Below are 15409 nucleotides of genomic sequence, written 5' to 3'. Positions count from 1 at the left end.
AATGTTTCAGCTCGTCGTTAAGTGTGTCTCCGGCTTACAAGTGTTTCCATGTTCTGTTCAAGTGAGGTGGAAGATATTTTGGTGAGGTTTATCAGGGAATGTTATAATTTCAGAATAGCTGTGTCTTTTGTGTGATTCATTCTTCTGTAGAGTCTTTAGAGGTCAGAGTTGAGGTTATTTACTCACAGCATTAAGCAAACCAACAAATCTCTAAAATGGAGGTTTGTTTTACCTTTAAAAAATGAGAAACAGCTCCCTTGCTACAATACCCTAACCAATTTAAGAATGCTACTAGTACAATCACAATATGGTGAATTATCAAGGTATTATTCTGCACTGGGTAAAAACAACCCAATGTGGGTAGTTTTTAAGCGCACTGCTGGTTAAATACAGGACAGAACACATGCTGGATTTGTACCATCTCGTCCACTATGATGACGACAGCGTGTGTGTTTTTTCTTCTCAGGGTGGCATGCTTGTGTCTCCGCGTTGAGATCTTCCCGGAGACGGACCTCAAGGGACGTTCAAGAAATATTTAGACTGGGTTCTTACATAATGGTTCCCCCTTCACCATCTGTGAGAGAGAGGAGGAATTCAGCGCACCACCCGCAGCCATTGTCCCAACGGACGCTAAGCCTGACGCAAACCAAGAGCCAGAGCTCTAGCCTGAGCCCCAGATCGCCCTGGAGCCCGAGCCAACCATGTCAGATTGTCAGGTGCGTGAGCCGGCAACATCATCCGTAAGTGAGGGAATAGTGTTGAAATACGAGAAGATGGAATGGAGCCCTGTCCCTTCAGCTAAGGTGACTGTAGATGCTCTAAACTCTGAGCCCCTGATTGATTTGAAAAATGATTGCACCCTGCCTTTTCCGTCACCCTGCACCAAGCCTGTTTCGTCACCCAGCACTGAGTTATTGATGCCTGTGTTCTCACCCTTCCTCCCACTCCCATCTCCTCTGCCTGTTCCGAGTCGTCAAATAGTGCCATTCCTGAAATGTCAGCTTGTTCCACGTCGGCCTAGAGAGTAATTCCTGAAATGTCTGCCTGTCCTGTATAGGCCAAGGAGGCTGTTCTTGAGAAGTCTGTCGGTTTTTCGAAAGCCGTTTTGTAATCCCCTGCCTGCACTGCCCAGTTCTTCAGGTCTTCATCTCCTGCTCGGTGCTTTGTGAATTCGCCTCAGACTAATTGTTCGCCAGTTCAGCCCTGGACTGTCGATCCATTTACTCTGCCTAGAACCTCTGTGCCCGTCAATGGCTGCTCGTCCCCAGCTCCGTCTTGGTCTCCAGGACCTTCTGTGTCGACCGGTCTCGTCGGCACTTTAGCTCCGCCTGGTTCTCCACCTACATCTGATCCTGCGTCTCGGTCGGTAGTTGACCTGGTTCCAGCCACCAAGTCTTCACCATTGCTCCTCCTTCCCTTAACTCCGAAATGGACTTTCGTCCTGGGGTTCCTACTGGGGATTTCACCTTGGCTCCTCCCACTATCATCTCCGCCCTGGGTATTACCGCCTTCAGCTCCTCCCTGGATTCTCTGGTTGGTTGCTCGGCCAAGAGTATCTGTTTGTCCCTTGTGCCTGCCCTGCACCCATCACCTAAGCCCCATCCTGTCCTCTTCTGTTGGACTCATTGGTTGATGATCTGCACCTGTTCTCTATTTCGTTGATTAGTTTATCTTGTGTTATTTTAAACTTTGTTCAGTTCATTGTCCATTCTCATCAGTATTATATTGGTTGTTCTGTTCTACATATTTGTAGATTGACGTGTTATTTTGAGTTTGTTTTCATTAAACATTCACTGCTTGAGATTAAATACACCTTTTTATTACATCGTGTTTGCAACCAGCGCTGCACATTTAACCCAGATGGTTATTTAATTTTATCTCATGGTTAGCCTATTACTTTTATTGTTACTTACAGATAAGTCAGTAAATCGTAACTGAATTAACAGTGATTTGACATAAAAATCATGACTTTTTATTTATTTATAGAAATTTAGTGTTTGTAAGTCATGACAATTTCATTTAAATCGTTCAAATTAAAATAATATTAAGACATAAAAATACAAAAACAGGTCAGTTTTTTATTAAATGTTTTATTCTTTCAATCTTTGCACTTTTACATTTTGTATGACTGTTTTAATAGTAGTGTAGCCTATACAATTGAGTGTAAAAAAATGATACATATATTTTATTTTATTGTTATTTCTGCACAAAAAAAAAAAACTTTTACAACAATGTATCAGAGCTTTATTATAATGGTCAAAAATTTAACTTTTAAGTGAAATGTGTTTGTAAAGTGAAAGTGTCGTGTTGCTGTCCTCTGAAGCCCCTCCCAGAGCACCAGAGCGAGGGGTCTCGGTATTTAAAGCCGGTCACTGCTGCTTCCAGCGCCGCTGTGGAGTGTGCGTGCAGGGAAGCAAAATGAAGCGCTTAACTTTGTTTGCTCTGGCTATCACATTAATCGCGACAGTTTTCGCCGCGAAATCCCCGTATCAAGCGGTTCTTCAGCACAGCAGGATAAGAGGAAGAACTCATGGGTAAGGGCTGTTTTGCTGTGAGTCTTTCATTGATTATTTTAAAGACTGTTAGCCGTTGTGTTCCCTAAATAGGATTTAATACAATGAGCACAAATAATGTCATATGACCCTCTGATTTATATGCACATAAACATGGTTTTGAACATCAGTAAAAAGTTGTAGCCTACCTTTTCTTTAGTCCTGTACAATGCATTAAGCGTTTGGTGAATGCATGGAGCTTTTAAAAAAGGGTGTGTTTATTTGATTTGCTTTGCAGCCCCAATGTTTGTGCTATGCAGAAGATTCAAGGAACGGATAAGAAGTACTTCACCAACTGCAAGCAATGGTATCACCGCAAAATCTGTGGCAAACCAACGTGAGTTAGCCTACCAGATGTCTTAATATTGAAAATCTGAAATGATATCTATCTATCTATCTATCTATCTATCTATCTATCTATCTATCTATCTATCTATCTATCTATCTATCTATCTATCTATCTATCTATCTATCTATCTATCTATCTATCGGACAGGTACTAGTCAGGATAACATTTTGCATTTTGCAAACATGTTCCAGTATTTTACTGTGCTGTGAAGTCTGAGCCAGTGTACCAGACATAATAAATATTTCTTCATAGGTAAAATAATACCATTGAATTTTCAAGTTGCAGAGGAAAAATCACTCAGGACATAACTAGATGGAAAATATTTCACCAGTGTCATACCAGTCTTTTCCCCACATTTATGGAACCAGATTGAAGTTACAGTAATGACTTATTTTCAGCATTTTCGTCTAAACTGCCAGAATGTGCAGAGATGAATATGTGAATAAACTTATATCACCTTTCCAACACAGTTTTCACAGAGGAGTTAAAATGCATCATCAATGCGGTTTGAAGTGGTTGTACTAAATCATATTTATTACCCTGAGATATATTCATAGCTTATGATAACTTTGGTGAAGCATTCTTCAAATTGCAACCTTTTGAAGTGATGAAGAGAAAATGTCTTGTTAAAGTGTTAATGACTGTTGTATGACACACTTTGACATCTTTCAGTCTCCGTTTTCCACCAGCTGCGTAGCTCATAAAGTTATAATTTTACACAATGGACAGATTAACTTTTGTTGGTAAAGGCCTTGTTTCTTTTGTATGAAACAGTGAACAGGGTATTTGAGTTCAAGTTGACGGTAGATATAGAAGGACGTTGTGTAGTAATGGTTACCATATGTCTCTTGGTAATTGGCTTCAGTCTTCATGGGGTTAAATTGCCTAACATCCTGAACAGTGCATTAATGCGAGGCTGACAAATCTGTGCCTTTCTGTCTAAAAGCTCTTCAGTGCTCCAGGACCTGGATTACAATTACAACTTGTAGAAAACACTGTTTGATTGACAGCCACTTAATGTCCCCACAGGGGGGAAAGGTGTTAAGAACATTCCACAGACATATATATAATATATATATTCAGGAGAAACCGCATGTTCAGTGTCTACAATACAAGAACAAAAATGATACTTATAAAATACAAATAAAAATCATAGTTGCCGTTTTGGTAGGCCTACAATACGTTCCATGATGGATGGTTATTAAGAATGTTGGAATCTGGAGTGGAGTCTGGAATGTTTATTTGGAGACATTATGTAAGAGATTAATGTTGCTTACATAAGGTGTGCATGCTAAAGTAGGTGCACCATCAAGTTTTGGGAGTTTTTTAGTTGCAGAAGTTTTGAATAATCCTGTCCTGGCTAATAATACTTTTTACTGAATTACTGTTTACGACACCATATGTTATGCATATTTTTTACAGTATGTATATATATATTTTTTAAATAAGTCTCTTATAGTACTCACCAAGGCTGCATTTATTTGATCCAAAATACAGTAAAAACAGTAATATTGTCAAATATTATCACATTTTAAAATGACTGATTTCTATTTTAATTTTTAATTTTTTTATGTAATTCATTCCTGTGATGGTCAAGCTGAATTTTCAGCATCATAACTCGAGTCTTCAGTGTCACATGATCCTTTAGAAATCATTCTCATATGCTGATTTGGTGCTTGAGAAACATTTATTATTCACTTTCAGTTGTGCTGCTTAATATTTAATGAACAGAAAGTTCAAAAGAACAGCATTTATTTGAAATAGAAATCTTCTGTGACATTATAAATGTATTTAATCTCACATTTGATCAGTGTAATGCATCCTTGCTGAATAAAAACATTCATTTATTAAAAAAAAAACGTTTGGATGGAAGTACATAAATGCAATGTTGTGAAAGAGTGACACGATTTTTCCCATTTCGTAAATATAAGGATGTTAGCATAGATAATTTAGAAAGACTTATTAATTTATTTAGCCTGTTATTTGTCATTTTCCATTATTTCTTGATACAAATGATTAAAAGCTGTCTGTTTGGCAACTCTGATCAAGAACAAAATGTAAGAGTGCACAGCGAAATCTTGAGATAGAGAAGGATTTGTTTTATTCATCTTCCCCACTTTCCCAGTTTCTTAGCAATTCTCAAGAAAGAAAGAAGGAAGTCAGAGTTGCTGTGGACGCTTGCTTCTAGGAAATGATTTCAGTTGGGAGTCCTGTAGAAGGCCTATCCCCAAACGCACACAAATCATTGACCAGGTCTCAAGGAGTTTTTCTGATGTGTTTCTGTGTGAAAAAAAGAAAGAAAGTCTTGCAGTGAAAGGTTGTCCCTTCCTCAGGAAACCCCAAGGTTGTGTTCTGTGGCATTGAAGTTCACTTGATTTACAGAGTTTCGAGGTTTTGGGGTGGGAGGAATTTTGTGGGAATAACTGCACTCTTTGTATGACTGGTTTATAAAGGTCAGTTCTGTGGAACATGATGTTTCCAGGTCACTTGAGGCGAGACTAATAACTTTCTTCAGCATTTACTCCCTATGCTCTCTTTTTGCTAGACACCTGGTTCAGGTGCTTTATTTTGATATATAATGGTGATAATATGGTTTGATAACTTCAGCAAACCTTTCAAATGTGTGTGCTTTTAAAGATATAATTAAAGACATTTAATCAAATTAGCAATGATTGTTGTCATCTCCTTTTTTCTAATTTAAGAAGAAGTTATCCGAGAAATCACTTTTGATATCCTTTATGGGAAGTGAGATGTTTTAGAAGACGCAAATAATAAATCAGCTGACCATTCATATACTGAAAATAGATTTCAACATAATCTAGTATAATACAACTTTCACAATACTTCTGGGAACCTCTTGTCACACCACTTGAAAGTGCACAATATGTATGTGGCCTAGCTGTTTATTTAGTCAGAAATCCATGGCTACCATCTTTGCTTATGTTGGCAGAAGACAAACAGGAGTTGAGTTACCATCTGTTTTGATAATCAGTTCAGTCTGCTTTCCTCTTCCGTACGTTTTACAAGTCTACCCCATGCCTGAATGTCAGGATTGTTGTCTTTGTTTAGATTTGTCTTCTAGTCTTCCACTCTATCACACTCTTAAGATGCTGCGGGTTACTCAAGCTAGTATGCTAACAATTTGTTGCAATTGGTATGCGAGCGACCTTTAAATAATATATAAATCAAATGACTTTGTCTCTAAGTGGTCATACCACTCATACCACATCATCGATGTATCCTCAAGGATTCTTCGGCAAAATATGTTAAACAAATAAGTCAAAGAGCTGTTTTATAATATGTCAAGAAAACTATGTAATAGCAGATTCTTATGTTGCATAAGCATATTGTTAAAATAAGCACAGACATATTTTACCTTAAGTCTATAGGCTTCAAAAGAGATTTAGTGATCATTATTTAGTCCCGTACAAGCACTTTTTTGTGTCACTGAAAAACCCTTACTCATGAAGTAATACAATGATTATTTCTTAGAAAAACAAACAAACAAAACAGGCAAACAAAGACACTTTTTTTAGTATTGAATTATTAGTAGCGACCTAAAATGATTATGCACATAAAGATTAACCGTGATCATAAATTAAGGAAAAGCTATGTGTCAATCTCTTGCACCTTTGTATGGTGGTTCCTAGGAATTTCCCATTGTTTTTATTGGCAGGACTACTGGTGTTAGAGTTCCCTCTCAGGAGTTTCCCCCTGGCCCATACTGTGCCTCTGGATTCTTCTGCATCTAAAGGAAATTAGATTTTATGACCCTCTAAGACCAACTTAAGCACAGGCCTTATTTATCATGGAAATATCTGGCGAGAAATCAAATGAAGAAGTACAGTATAGCTTGAGCCATGCAGTTTAAAACACAGAGGAGTGTGTTGGTTGTCTCCGCTTAAGCCCTCGCAATAAAGAGAGAAATATAGACCTGATTTCCTGCAGAACTTTTTGAAGAACTCCCATTTCCAATGGAATCTGCACCGAATCTTCTGTAAAACTCAATGAAGTGTAGAGCAATGCTTTTTTTTTTACCTTGTTCAATCTTTTTGTAGGGTGATCAGCTATGAGTGCTGCCCTGGCTATGAGAAGGCCATTGGAGAAAAAGGCTGTCCGGCAGGTATGTAAATAGAATTGCATGCATTAAAAGAGGTGTGTTGGTGTTATGATACAGCAATAAAAACTTGATTTGTTTTTCAAAGCTTTACCTCTGGCGAACATCTATAAAACCCTGGGTGTGGTTGGAGCCACTACTACTAAGATGTACTCTGAAAGAGCAAAATTGCAGGAGGAGATCGAAGGACCTGGCAGCTTCACATTCTTCGCTCCCAGCAATGAGGCTTGGGCTGCGCTTCCCACTGTGAGTTCCCAGCAATGCGTCTCCATAGATCATGTAGAACAAATAAAGTGTTCACAGCCTGTCGTATTCAGGCTATGTAGGCAAAGAGTTCCCAGAAAACATTATGTATTGTCTACCAAACTGTAAAAAATAGCAAGAAATATCAAGATTAGCTCAATGTGCTGTAGGAAATTCTGGATGCCCTGGTGAGCAACGTCAACATTGAACTCCTCAACGCTCTGCACTACCACATGATCAACAGACGCTTGACTTCTGACGATCTCAAGCATGGCTCTTCGTTCTCCTCCATGTATCAGGACTTTGATGTTCACATCCACCATTATTCTAACGGAGTAAGTCAAATGTGAATGAAATCGGTTTGCTGCTTTAACCAAGTCTTGTTTAGATTTTCTCACCAGAAAATATGTTGTTTACTTTATCTATAGTTAGTTAATACTATGTTGACTAGTGTTTTTGGTTTATAATAAGTATACAGTAAAAAAGTACTTAAAAATAATTTGCAAACTATTAGTTTATAGTGAATTTATTGTTCATATATTGTAGCCTCTACATTGTTAATATATTAATAGGTTATATACAAATAGTGAGTTCTTTTTTTATTGTCACTGTAATTAACCAAATTATTGTTTAATTAGCCCATATGTAAAGAGTTTTTTTAATGCCTTGTTAACTTATTAACTGTAAATAGTTCTCACAAAATGTCATTAATTAAGTGCTTTAAACCAAGTATTAAGTGTTCCTTAAAAAGTGTACAAATACATTAAGTGTGTGTGTGTGTGTGTGTGTGTGTGTGTGTGTGTGTGTGTGTGTGTGTGTGTGTGTGTGTGTGTGTGTGTGTGTGCGCGTGCGTGACTGTGTGTGTGTGTGTGTGTGTGTGTGTGTGTGCGTGCGTGCGTGTGTGTGCATGCGTGCGTGCTTAATGTATTTGTAATCTTTTTAAGGAACACTTAATACTTATGTAATTAATGTCTAATAAAGGTTGGTTTAAGCACTTAACTAATGACATTTTCACATTTCCTATGATCTAATCTAAAGCGAGAACTATTTACTCCTAATAACCAATTAACAATTCCTTTACTACGAGCTAATTAAACAATAATAATTGTGTTATTTACAGTGACAATGAATGTAGAACTCACTATTTGTATATAACCTATTAATATATTAACAATGTTGCGACTACAATATTTTAACTATGAATAAACTATAAAAGTTTGTTCATGATTTGTAAGTACTTTATTACTGTGTGCTTCTAAACTGTTACCAGGTTTGTTTGTTTTATTACAAATGATTTGTTGTGAAGTTGTCTGTACATTACCAAACCGTATGTTTTGTTGCAGATTGTGACAGTGAACTGTGCAAGGCTTGTGAAGACAGACCAGCATGCCACCAATGGAATTGTGCATGTTGTTGACAAAGTCATCACCGCCATTACAAACAATGTCAACTCTTTGATTGACACCGATGATGACTTGGACACTCTACGGGTAGATTGAAGGAGTTTACTGGTTCAATAGGCATTCAATTTAATTTAGTATAAATGGTACAAAGTACATTGAATGACTTTTTCCATTTTTATTTAGACTGCCGTTGCTGCTGCTGGTCTCACAAATCTGTTGGAGAACCAGGGTACCTACACCATCTTCGCTCCTACCAATGAAGCCTTTGAGAAGATTCCTCCAGAAACACTGACCAGGATTCTGGGAGATCCTGTTGCTCTTAAAGGTACTTTTGTTCTTCTTCAGCATAAGGCACTTGTCACAACTCATTTTACTTCCATAATGTGATGCATTTCTGAGTGAAACAAGATATCCGATGAGACAAAATGTTGAGTGGGACTCATTTTATCCATTGGGAAGTGATTGGATTGTAAAAAGTTGGCATTATAGTGCATACCAGATTGGAGCCAGGTGGTGGGAGGAGGTAAGAGAGATTCATTGTAACGTCAGCCCAACAGAAAAATGTTTCAGAAGCCAAGAAAGCTATTACATTTTGCTAAAAGATTACAAAGACAAACGTTTTGTAAGTAATAATGTGCACTTGTGAATCTCCCAGATGCTGCAACAGCAGTTTATTTTTTTTCTTCCAGAACAATTATTATGGTATGTCTTTTTCCAGTAGCACAGCTGTGCTGATGTTGAGATGTGCCGTCACCATGTCATCATTTTTTGGACTCAATCCACTTTAGATCTGCTGAATTACCACATTCTGAAGAACTTGCACTGCTCTGAGTCCATCGTGGCTGGAACTCCTCTGGAAACCCTGCAGGGCTCCGTGCTGGAAGTCGGCTGCAATGGTGCCGAGATGACCATCAACGGCAAAGCCATCGTCATGCAGAGAGATAAACTTGGAACCAATGGAGTTGTTCACTACATCAATGAACTCCTCATCCCTGACTCAGGTATGATCTTTAGGAGACTTTTAGATGCTGTTTTATGGTCAGTGTCATGACACATTTTGTAATTGTATTGCTCTATTAACCCTTAAACACATACCTCGGGTCTTTAGTGACCCGGGACGTCATTCACTACCCTCCTCCTCATTCATTTTTTGAAGTTAGACATTAAGATTCTTAGTATTCCTAAATCAATTAATTCTAAACAATATAAAAAGAAATTACTAAAGAATGTCTGTTTTCCCATTTTTACTTGACTTTTTAACCATGTTGTATTCAATGCTTTACTGTGCTTTCTTGTTTGTTTTAGCCAAGACCCTCCTGGAGCTTGCAGAGGGATCAGTTGTTACTACAGCCTCAAAGCTTTTTAAAGATGCTGGTCTTACTGATCATCTCATTGGTTCTGAGGCTGTGACCTTATTAGCCCCACTGGATGATGCTTTTAAAGGTTAGATCACTCCATTTTCATTAATCTAGCAAATGAGCTTTAAGAAACTCTATAACTGTAATTGTATAATTTGTGTGCAGACAAGAGCTTGGCCATGACACCCGACATGAAGAAACTGCTGAGAAACCACATTCTCAAGGAGAGGTTTTCCTCCAAGAGCCTTTACCATGGGCAGGAGTTGGAGACTCTTGGTGGATTGAAACTGAGAGTGTTTGTGTTCAGAAATGTAAGACTTTACATGTCAATCCATCAAATACACATAAGAGCCACGTTTTTTATTTCTAGCCATGTTGTAGCTGGCAGCGACGGTGGTATAGTTATGTCTGCGCTCTCACATTTCTGCTTTGTAATGGAATTCCCAGACCACCGGAAACCTCTCCTTTGGATCACCCTAACATTTTCCACAGCCCACTTCATGCTTCATCAGTCTTGTGAGAAAAGAGAGCTTTGAAACAAATGTGCTGATCTGTATTACCAATAACCTTAACCATTTCACTTGCTTACGTTGCAGAACCTGTGCATTGAGAATGCTTGCATTGCTGCCCATGACAAAAATGGACGCTATGCGAATATGTTCATTGTTGACAAGGTCCTGGCACCCCCCATGGGAACTGTCATGGACGTCCTGAAGGCAGATGATCGTTTTAGGTAAGAAGATTATCAACATGTTCAAAGGAAACTCCTTACAGTGAAGTCTTAAAGGGATAGGTCACCCAAAAATTACAATTCTGTCATCATTTACTCACCCTCAAGTTGTTCCAAACCTGTATGTGTTTCTTTCATCAGCTGTACACAAAATAAGTTATTTTAAAGAATATACTGCAGGTAATCAAACAGTTGCTGGTCCCCATTGACTTTCTATAGTATGTTTTCCCTACTATGGAAGTCAATGGCTACCGTCAACTATCATGTTACCAACATTCTTCAAAATATCTTCTTTTGTGTTCAGCAGAAGAAAGAAACAAAAACAGATTAGGAGCAACTTAAGGGTGAGTAAATAATGACAGAATTGTCAGAAATTTTCACCGTTATTCACTGAATCTTCCCTTCTGCAGTTGCTCTGAAATCATATAGCATTTGGTCAGAAGACACATGAGAACAAATGGCGTTTGCTCTCAAAAGACACCAGCACACCAAAGCTTTTAAGTCGTATAGTCTACTTTTATGATGTTTTTACAGTTACTTTTTGGATCTTGACACCCAAACGACCTTGTCCTTATATGGAAATAATGTTTGTTTGTTTTTTAACTCACCTTATGTATTCTACATAAGACAAAGTGTGTTTAGAACGACATGAGGTTAAGTAAATGATGACAGGATTTTCATTTTCCTTTTAAATAAGATTCTAATGACTGTTTAAGCCTATCTAGAGATATTTGGAGAGAAGGAGCTTCAGTACAAAAGATTTAACCTCACATCAGTGGTGCCAGAAATACTCCAAAAAAAAAAAAACGAGAAGAAAAAATGTTCCATCATAAAGGGTGTAATTGTTTTCACGGTCTTATTGAAAGGAAATATGCAGCTGCCGTTTCTCACCCACTTTCAAAGACCTCAATGTCAGTCGCTCAAAACGTTTTTTTTCTTTTCTTTTCATAATGATAATGTAGTTGCATGTTCAAACTTGAGGCTGTAATTTCTTCAGATTTCTGATGACCTGGGTGGAATTTGAGCTGTCAGTCTAACTGTCTTTATAGCCTAAAGATATACTCTAATAATGTGCTTTAATGAACTTCCATCCGTACAGCACCGTGGTTGGCGCCATTCAGAGAGCAGGCCTGACTGAGCTCCTGAACAAAAAAGGGACCCATACCTTCTTCGCCCCCACCAATGCTGCTTTCAGCGCAATGCCCCCCGCCGACCTCAACAAACTCATGAGTAATGTCTTTCAAGTGCCACTCTTGTTTCACCATTTGTGTTCATAAAACAGATGTTCAGTACATGATTACACAAGCTGGTCAGATTTGGGAATTCTGTAAGGCAGCAGTGTAAGTGTTTGTGAATGTGCAGCATATACTGACATCTGTTGTTTCCCTGACACTGTATGTTGTACATAGGAGAGCCCAAGGAGCTGGCAAACCTTCTGAAATACCACATTGGTGACGAGTTCCTGGTCAGCGGCGCTGTGACCTCACATACCAGAATGAAGCCCCTTGCAGGCGATAAACTGGAGTTAGGCACTGTCAGTACTCACAACTCCAATCAGTCTTATCTTATTATTGAGTGAAGAAAATAAATGCTTTTTAGATTGTGTATCTTCAATAGAAGTAGAGTATGGGTTGACATATTGGTACACTGCCGTTCAAAAGTTTTATGAAAGAAGTCTGTTCTGCTCACCAAGGCTCCATTTATTTGATACAAAATACAGTTAAAACAGTATTATTTTAAAATATTATTACAATTTAAAATAACTGTTTTGTTATAAAATAACTATTTTTTTTATATATTTTAAAATGTAATTTATTCCTGTGATGGCAAAGCTTCAGTCACATGATCCTTCATAAATCATCTTAATATGATTATTATGAAACATTTCTCATTGTTCTCAATGTTGGAAAAACAGTTGTGCTGCTTAATATTTTGTTTAAACTGAGATACTTTTTTCAGGATTCTTTAAAGAATAGAAAATTCTTTTGTATTTTTAAAAAATATTTTGTAACATTGTACTGTAGGTCTTTACTTTTGATCAATTTAATATGTAATTTCTGATTAAAATGATTTTTTTTATCTTATTGACCCTAAACCTTTGAACGGTAGTGTATACGATATATATATATATATATAATTTCTGTCATTATTTACTCACAGTTCAAACACTATGCTGTTATTCTGCAGAACACACACACATATACACACACACACACAAAATCATGAATCATCAAATAATTAACGAATCTGCTGAATCTTCACATTGAAGATTCATTACTAACTGCCGTTCTGTCGAAAAGGTCAGTTTGAAGATTCTTTAAAAATCTCCTTTTAGAGAAAAAAGAACATGTTTTTTTAACGAAGTCAGGGAGGGTAAATGATGACAGAATATTAATTTATGGGTAAAATATTCCTGATTTCATCTGATAAATAATTCATTATTTTTTGTATGACTTTCAGCGTAACTCCACCATATACGTGAACAGGGTGCCTGTTGTGGAGGGTGATCTGATGGCAACCAATGGAGTTGTACATGCTGTTAATGCAATCATAAAGCCACTGCGTAAGCCATTAGACAAATTTTCTTAAACATTTGGACAATAAAAAGATCTTATTTCAGAGCTTCATAACAGTGTGACGTGCCACTTTGTTTTAGCTCCTAAAATTGTGAGTGACCAGGCTGAAGGCTCAACAATCAGACGCACCTCTGCTGTTAGGGTTAGTATAATGTCATAAACTGTTTTTTTCCAATATCATTGTATTTTCCAATATAATTTTTTTATAGATATTATTGTCAAAATAAATTAAATATATCTTCTCAATTTTCCATCCCAGGCTGGGACTCATGGAATGAAAAATGGTATGCATTGTTCACTAACTTTTTTTTTTACCCCCACATAAATAAAGAGTCAGATATATTTCATCTTTTGCTTGTGATTGTATTGAGATGTAAAAACTAATGAATCTTAATATATTTCTTATCACATTCCAGATGATCTCTTCCAGAAGGTCCTGAGAAGTCAGAGCAGCAAAGCAATGTCTCGTGTTCAGTAAACTTAGCTCTGAAAAGTAAACCTGCAATTCATTTTAACCTCCACCACTTTGAGAAGAAGGAAACACACAGTCCTAAGTCTTATTTTGCGCAGTGGAGAGATGATCAGAAGACTAAGACAATCCAGGCAACAAAATACAGAATTCTGAAAATGGAAACCAGTTTGCGTTGCAAAGTGCAACTTTTTCACATGCCAAAGACCCTTGGATGAACAGCAATGTTTTTTTAGTTTTTTTAATATCACAACTTGATGACAGCGATTTGTTATGGCACTTCATATGTTTTGGATATTCATTCGACTTCCGTTTTGGACTTTCAGTCTGAATTATTTGAATCAGATGTTGGTTCAACACTTTTTATAACATTTTGTACTTCTTTTCATTGTTTTTGGTTGTTGTATTTGATATACCTGTAGCATGTTTGCATGGTTTAAGCTGGAACAAATGCTATTTGGGCACATGAAAACACAGACCAAATGTATGTCTTCATTTCCCATGATCTGCAATGTAAAACCTGTAACTTGTGCAGATTATTTGTCATGTTGTATCAAAGATATTTTGTAAAGAACCAAAGATCTCTTACGGCATATTTCATAATAAAATGACCATTTTGTAGCCACAGAGTTATAGTTTACATAGTCAGTGCCATTGAATGTAGTTTGCTCTGTCTGTTATAAGTCAATTTGTCAGTTCACTGCTGAATTCACAATGTGGTGGATTGTCATAACGTGGAAATGAATCTGTGTGGTAATTAAAAGTCTCACTCAGATGATCATTTGAAAGTCTGCTTGCTCCTATTATTCATGACTAAAGAAGTTCTTTATGTTTCATGTTTCTTTCTTAAAAGCAAATTTTTATCAATCCAAAATATATATATGGGGTGATATATATATATATATTTTTTTTTTTTTTTGCTTCCAGACCTGGATTGTACATTAAACATCTCCCAGAGACCCAATGTTGTTTTTTGTAAAAAGTAACAGAAAATTCCATCAATTATTAATATAATATAATATTAAGTTTAAAAGTCAAGTAAATAATCTCTCCTTGTGTGGTGCAGGTGGTTTTAGCTCTCTTCTAATACTTCTAATATTAGAACTGCCTTGCTTAAAGGAGTACTTAATGCTTAACATATTAGATGCTAATGTGTGATATCGCTTGTTAAAAGTTTGATTACTTAATGCAGTCTTGTAATTCAGACGTGTGGCATTAGAATATACAAAATTAAATGCAAGAATCATGACAGGGTAGGGAGCTAAACAAAATTCACTTTGAGACTATTTGATTCACTTGAAATGACTTCATTCCATGATATTGAACAAATTATGTTTGTTTAACTTATTGATTCATGTGGGACAGGTGCACAAGATTAAATCATGTAAATCCAACACAATATTTTTCCAGTGTGGGAGGGGCATTCTCATTCTAGAGAACATCTGATTGGACAAAAATCTGAGGTGCAGGATGAGTCATCAATATTTCGTTCCTATTTCCCAGAAGAGAAAAATACTATACATTTTAAAAGCATATATCTTCTAAAGGTGAATTTTGTCAGGAGTTTTTGTTTATGGCTGTACAGTAGATGACCTTAAGCTAACACATGGAC

At 36.9% G+C, this 15409-nt stretch overlaps 1 protein-coding gene across 1 annotated transcript; it reads left to right on the top strand.

Annotated features, from left to right (window-relative positions):
* The first annotated feature begins 2337 nt into the window (after positions 1–2337).
* On the top strand, positions 2338–14585 carry tgfbi (transforming growth factor, beta-induced). The gene is made up of 17 exons (XM_079630599.1): positions 2338–2534; positions 2791–2889; positions 6960–7024; positions 7107–7264; positions 7432–7596; positions 8605–8751; positions 8848–8989; positions 9453–9665; positions 9970–10107; positions 10188–10333; positions 10619–10755; positions 11852–11982; positions 12162–12286; positions 13213–13315; positions 13409–13470; positions 13588–13612; positions 13745–14585. The coding sequence occupies exons 1-17, from the start codon at positions 2419–2421 to the stop codon at positions 13804–13806; spliced, it is 2034 nt and encodes a 677-aa protein (XP_079486725.1). The 5' UTR covers positions 2338–2418; the 3' UTR covers positions 13807–14585.
* Positions 14586–15409: the final 824 nt, after the last annotated feature.

The sequence above is a fragment of the Phoxinus phoxinus genome (genome assembly GCF_949152265.1).
Source record: "Phoxinus phoxinus genome assembly, chromosome: 12".
NCBI classification, from domain to species: Eukaryota; Metazoa; Chordata; class Actinopteri; order Cypriniformes; family Leuciscidae; genus Phoxinus; species Phoxinus phoxinus.
This window is presented reverse-complemented; position numbering and strand designations above follow the sequence as displayed.

Excerpts from the sequence above, each read along its gene's own strand:
- tgfbi (XM_079630599.1), top strand. The coding sequence starts at position 2,419 with ATGAAGCGCTTAACTTTGTTTGCTCTGGCTATCACATTAATCGCGACA. Across the intron at positions 13,316-13,408 it reads TGCAATCATAAAGCCACTGC|CTCCTAAAATTGTGAGTGAC; the intron begins GTAAGCCATTAG and ends ACTTTGTTTTAG. Across the intron at positions 13,613-13,744 it reads GACTCATGGAATGAAAAATG|ATGATCTCTTCCAGAAGGTC; the intron begins GTATGCATTGTT and ends ATCACATTCCAG.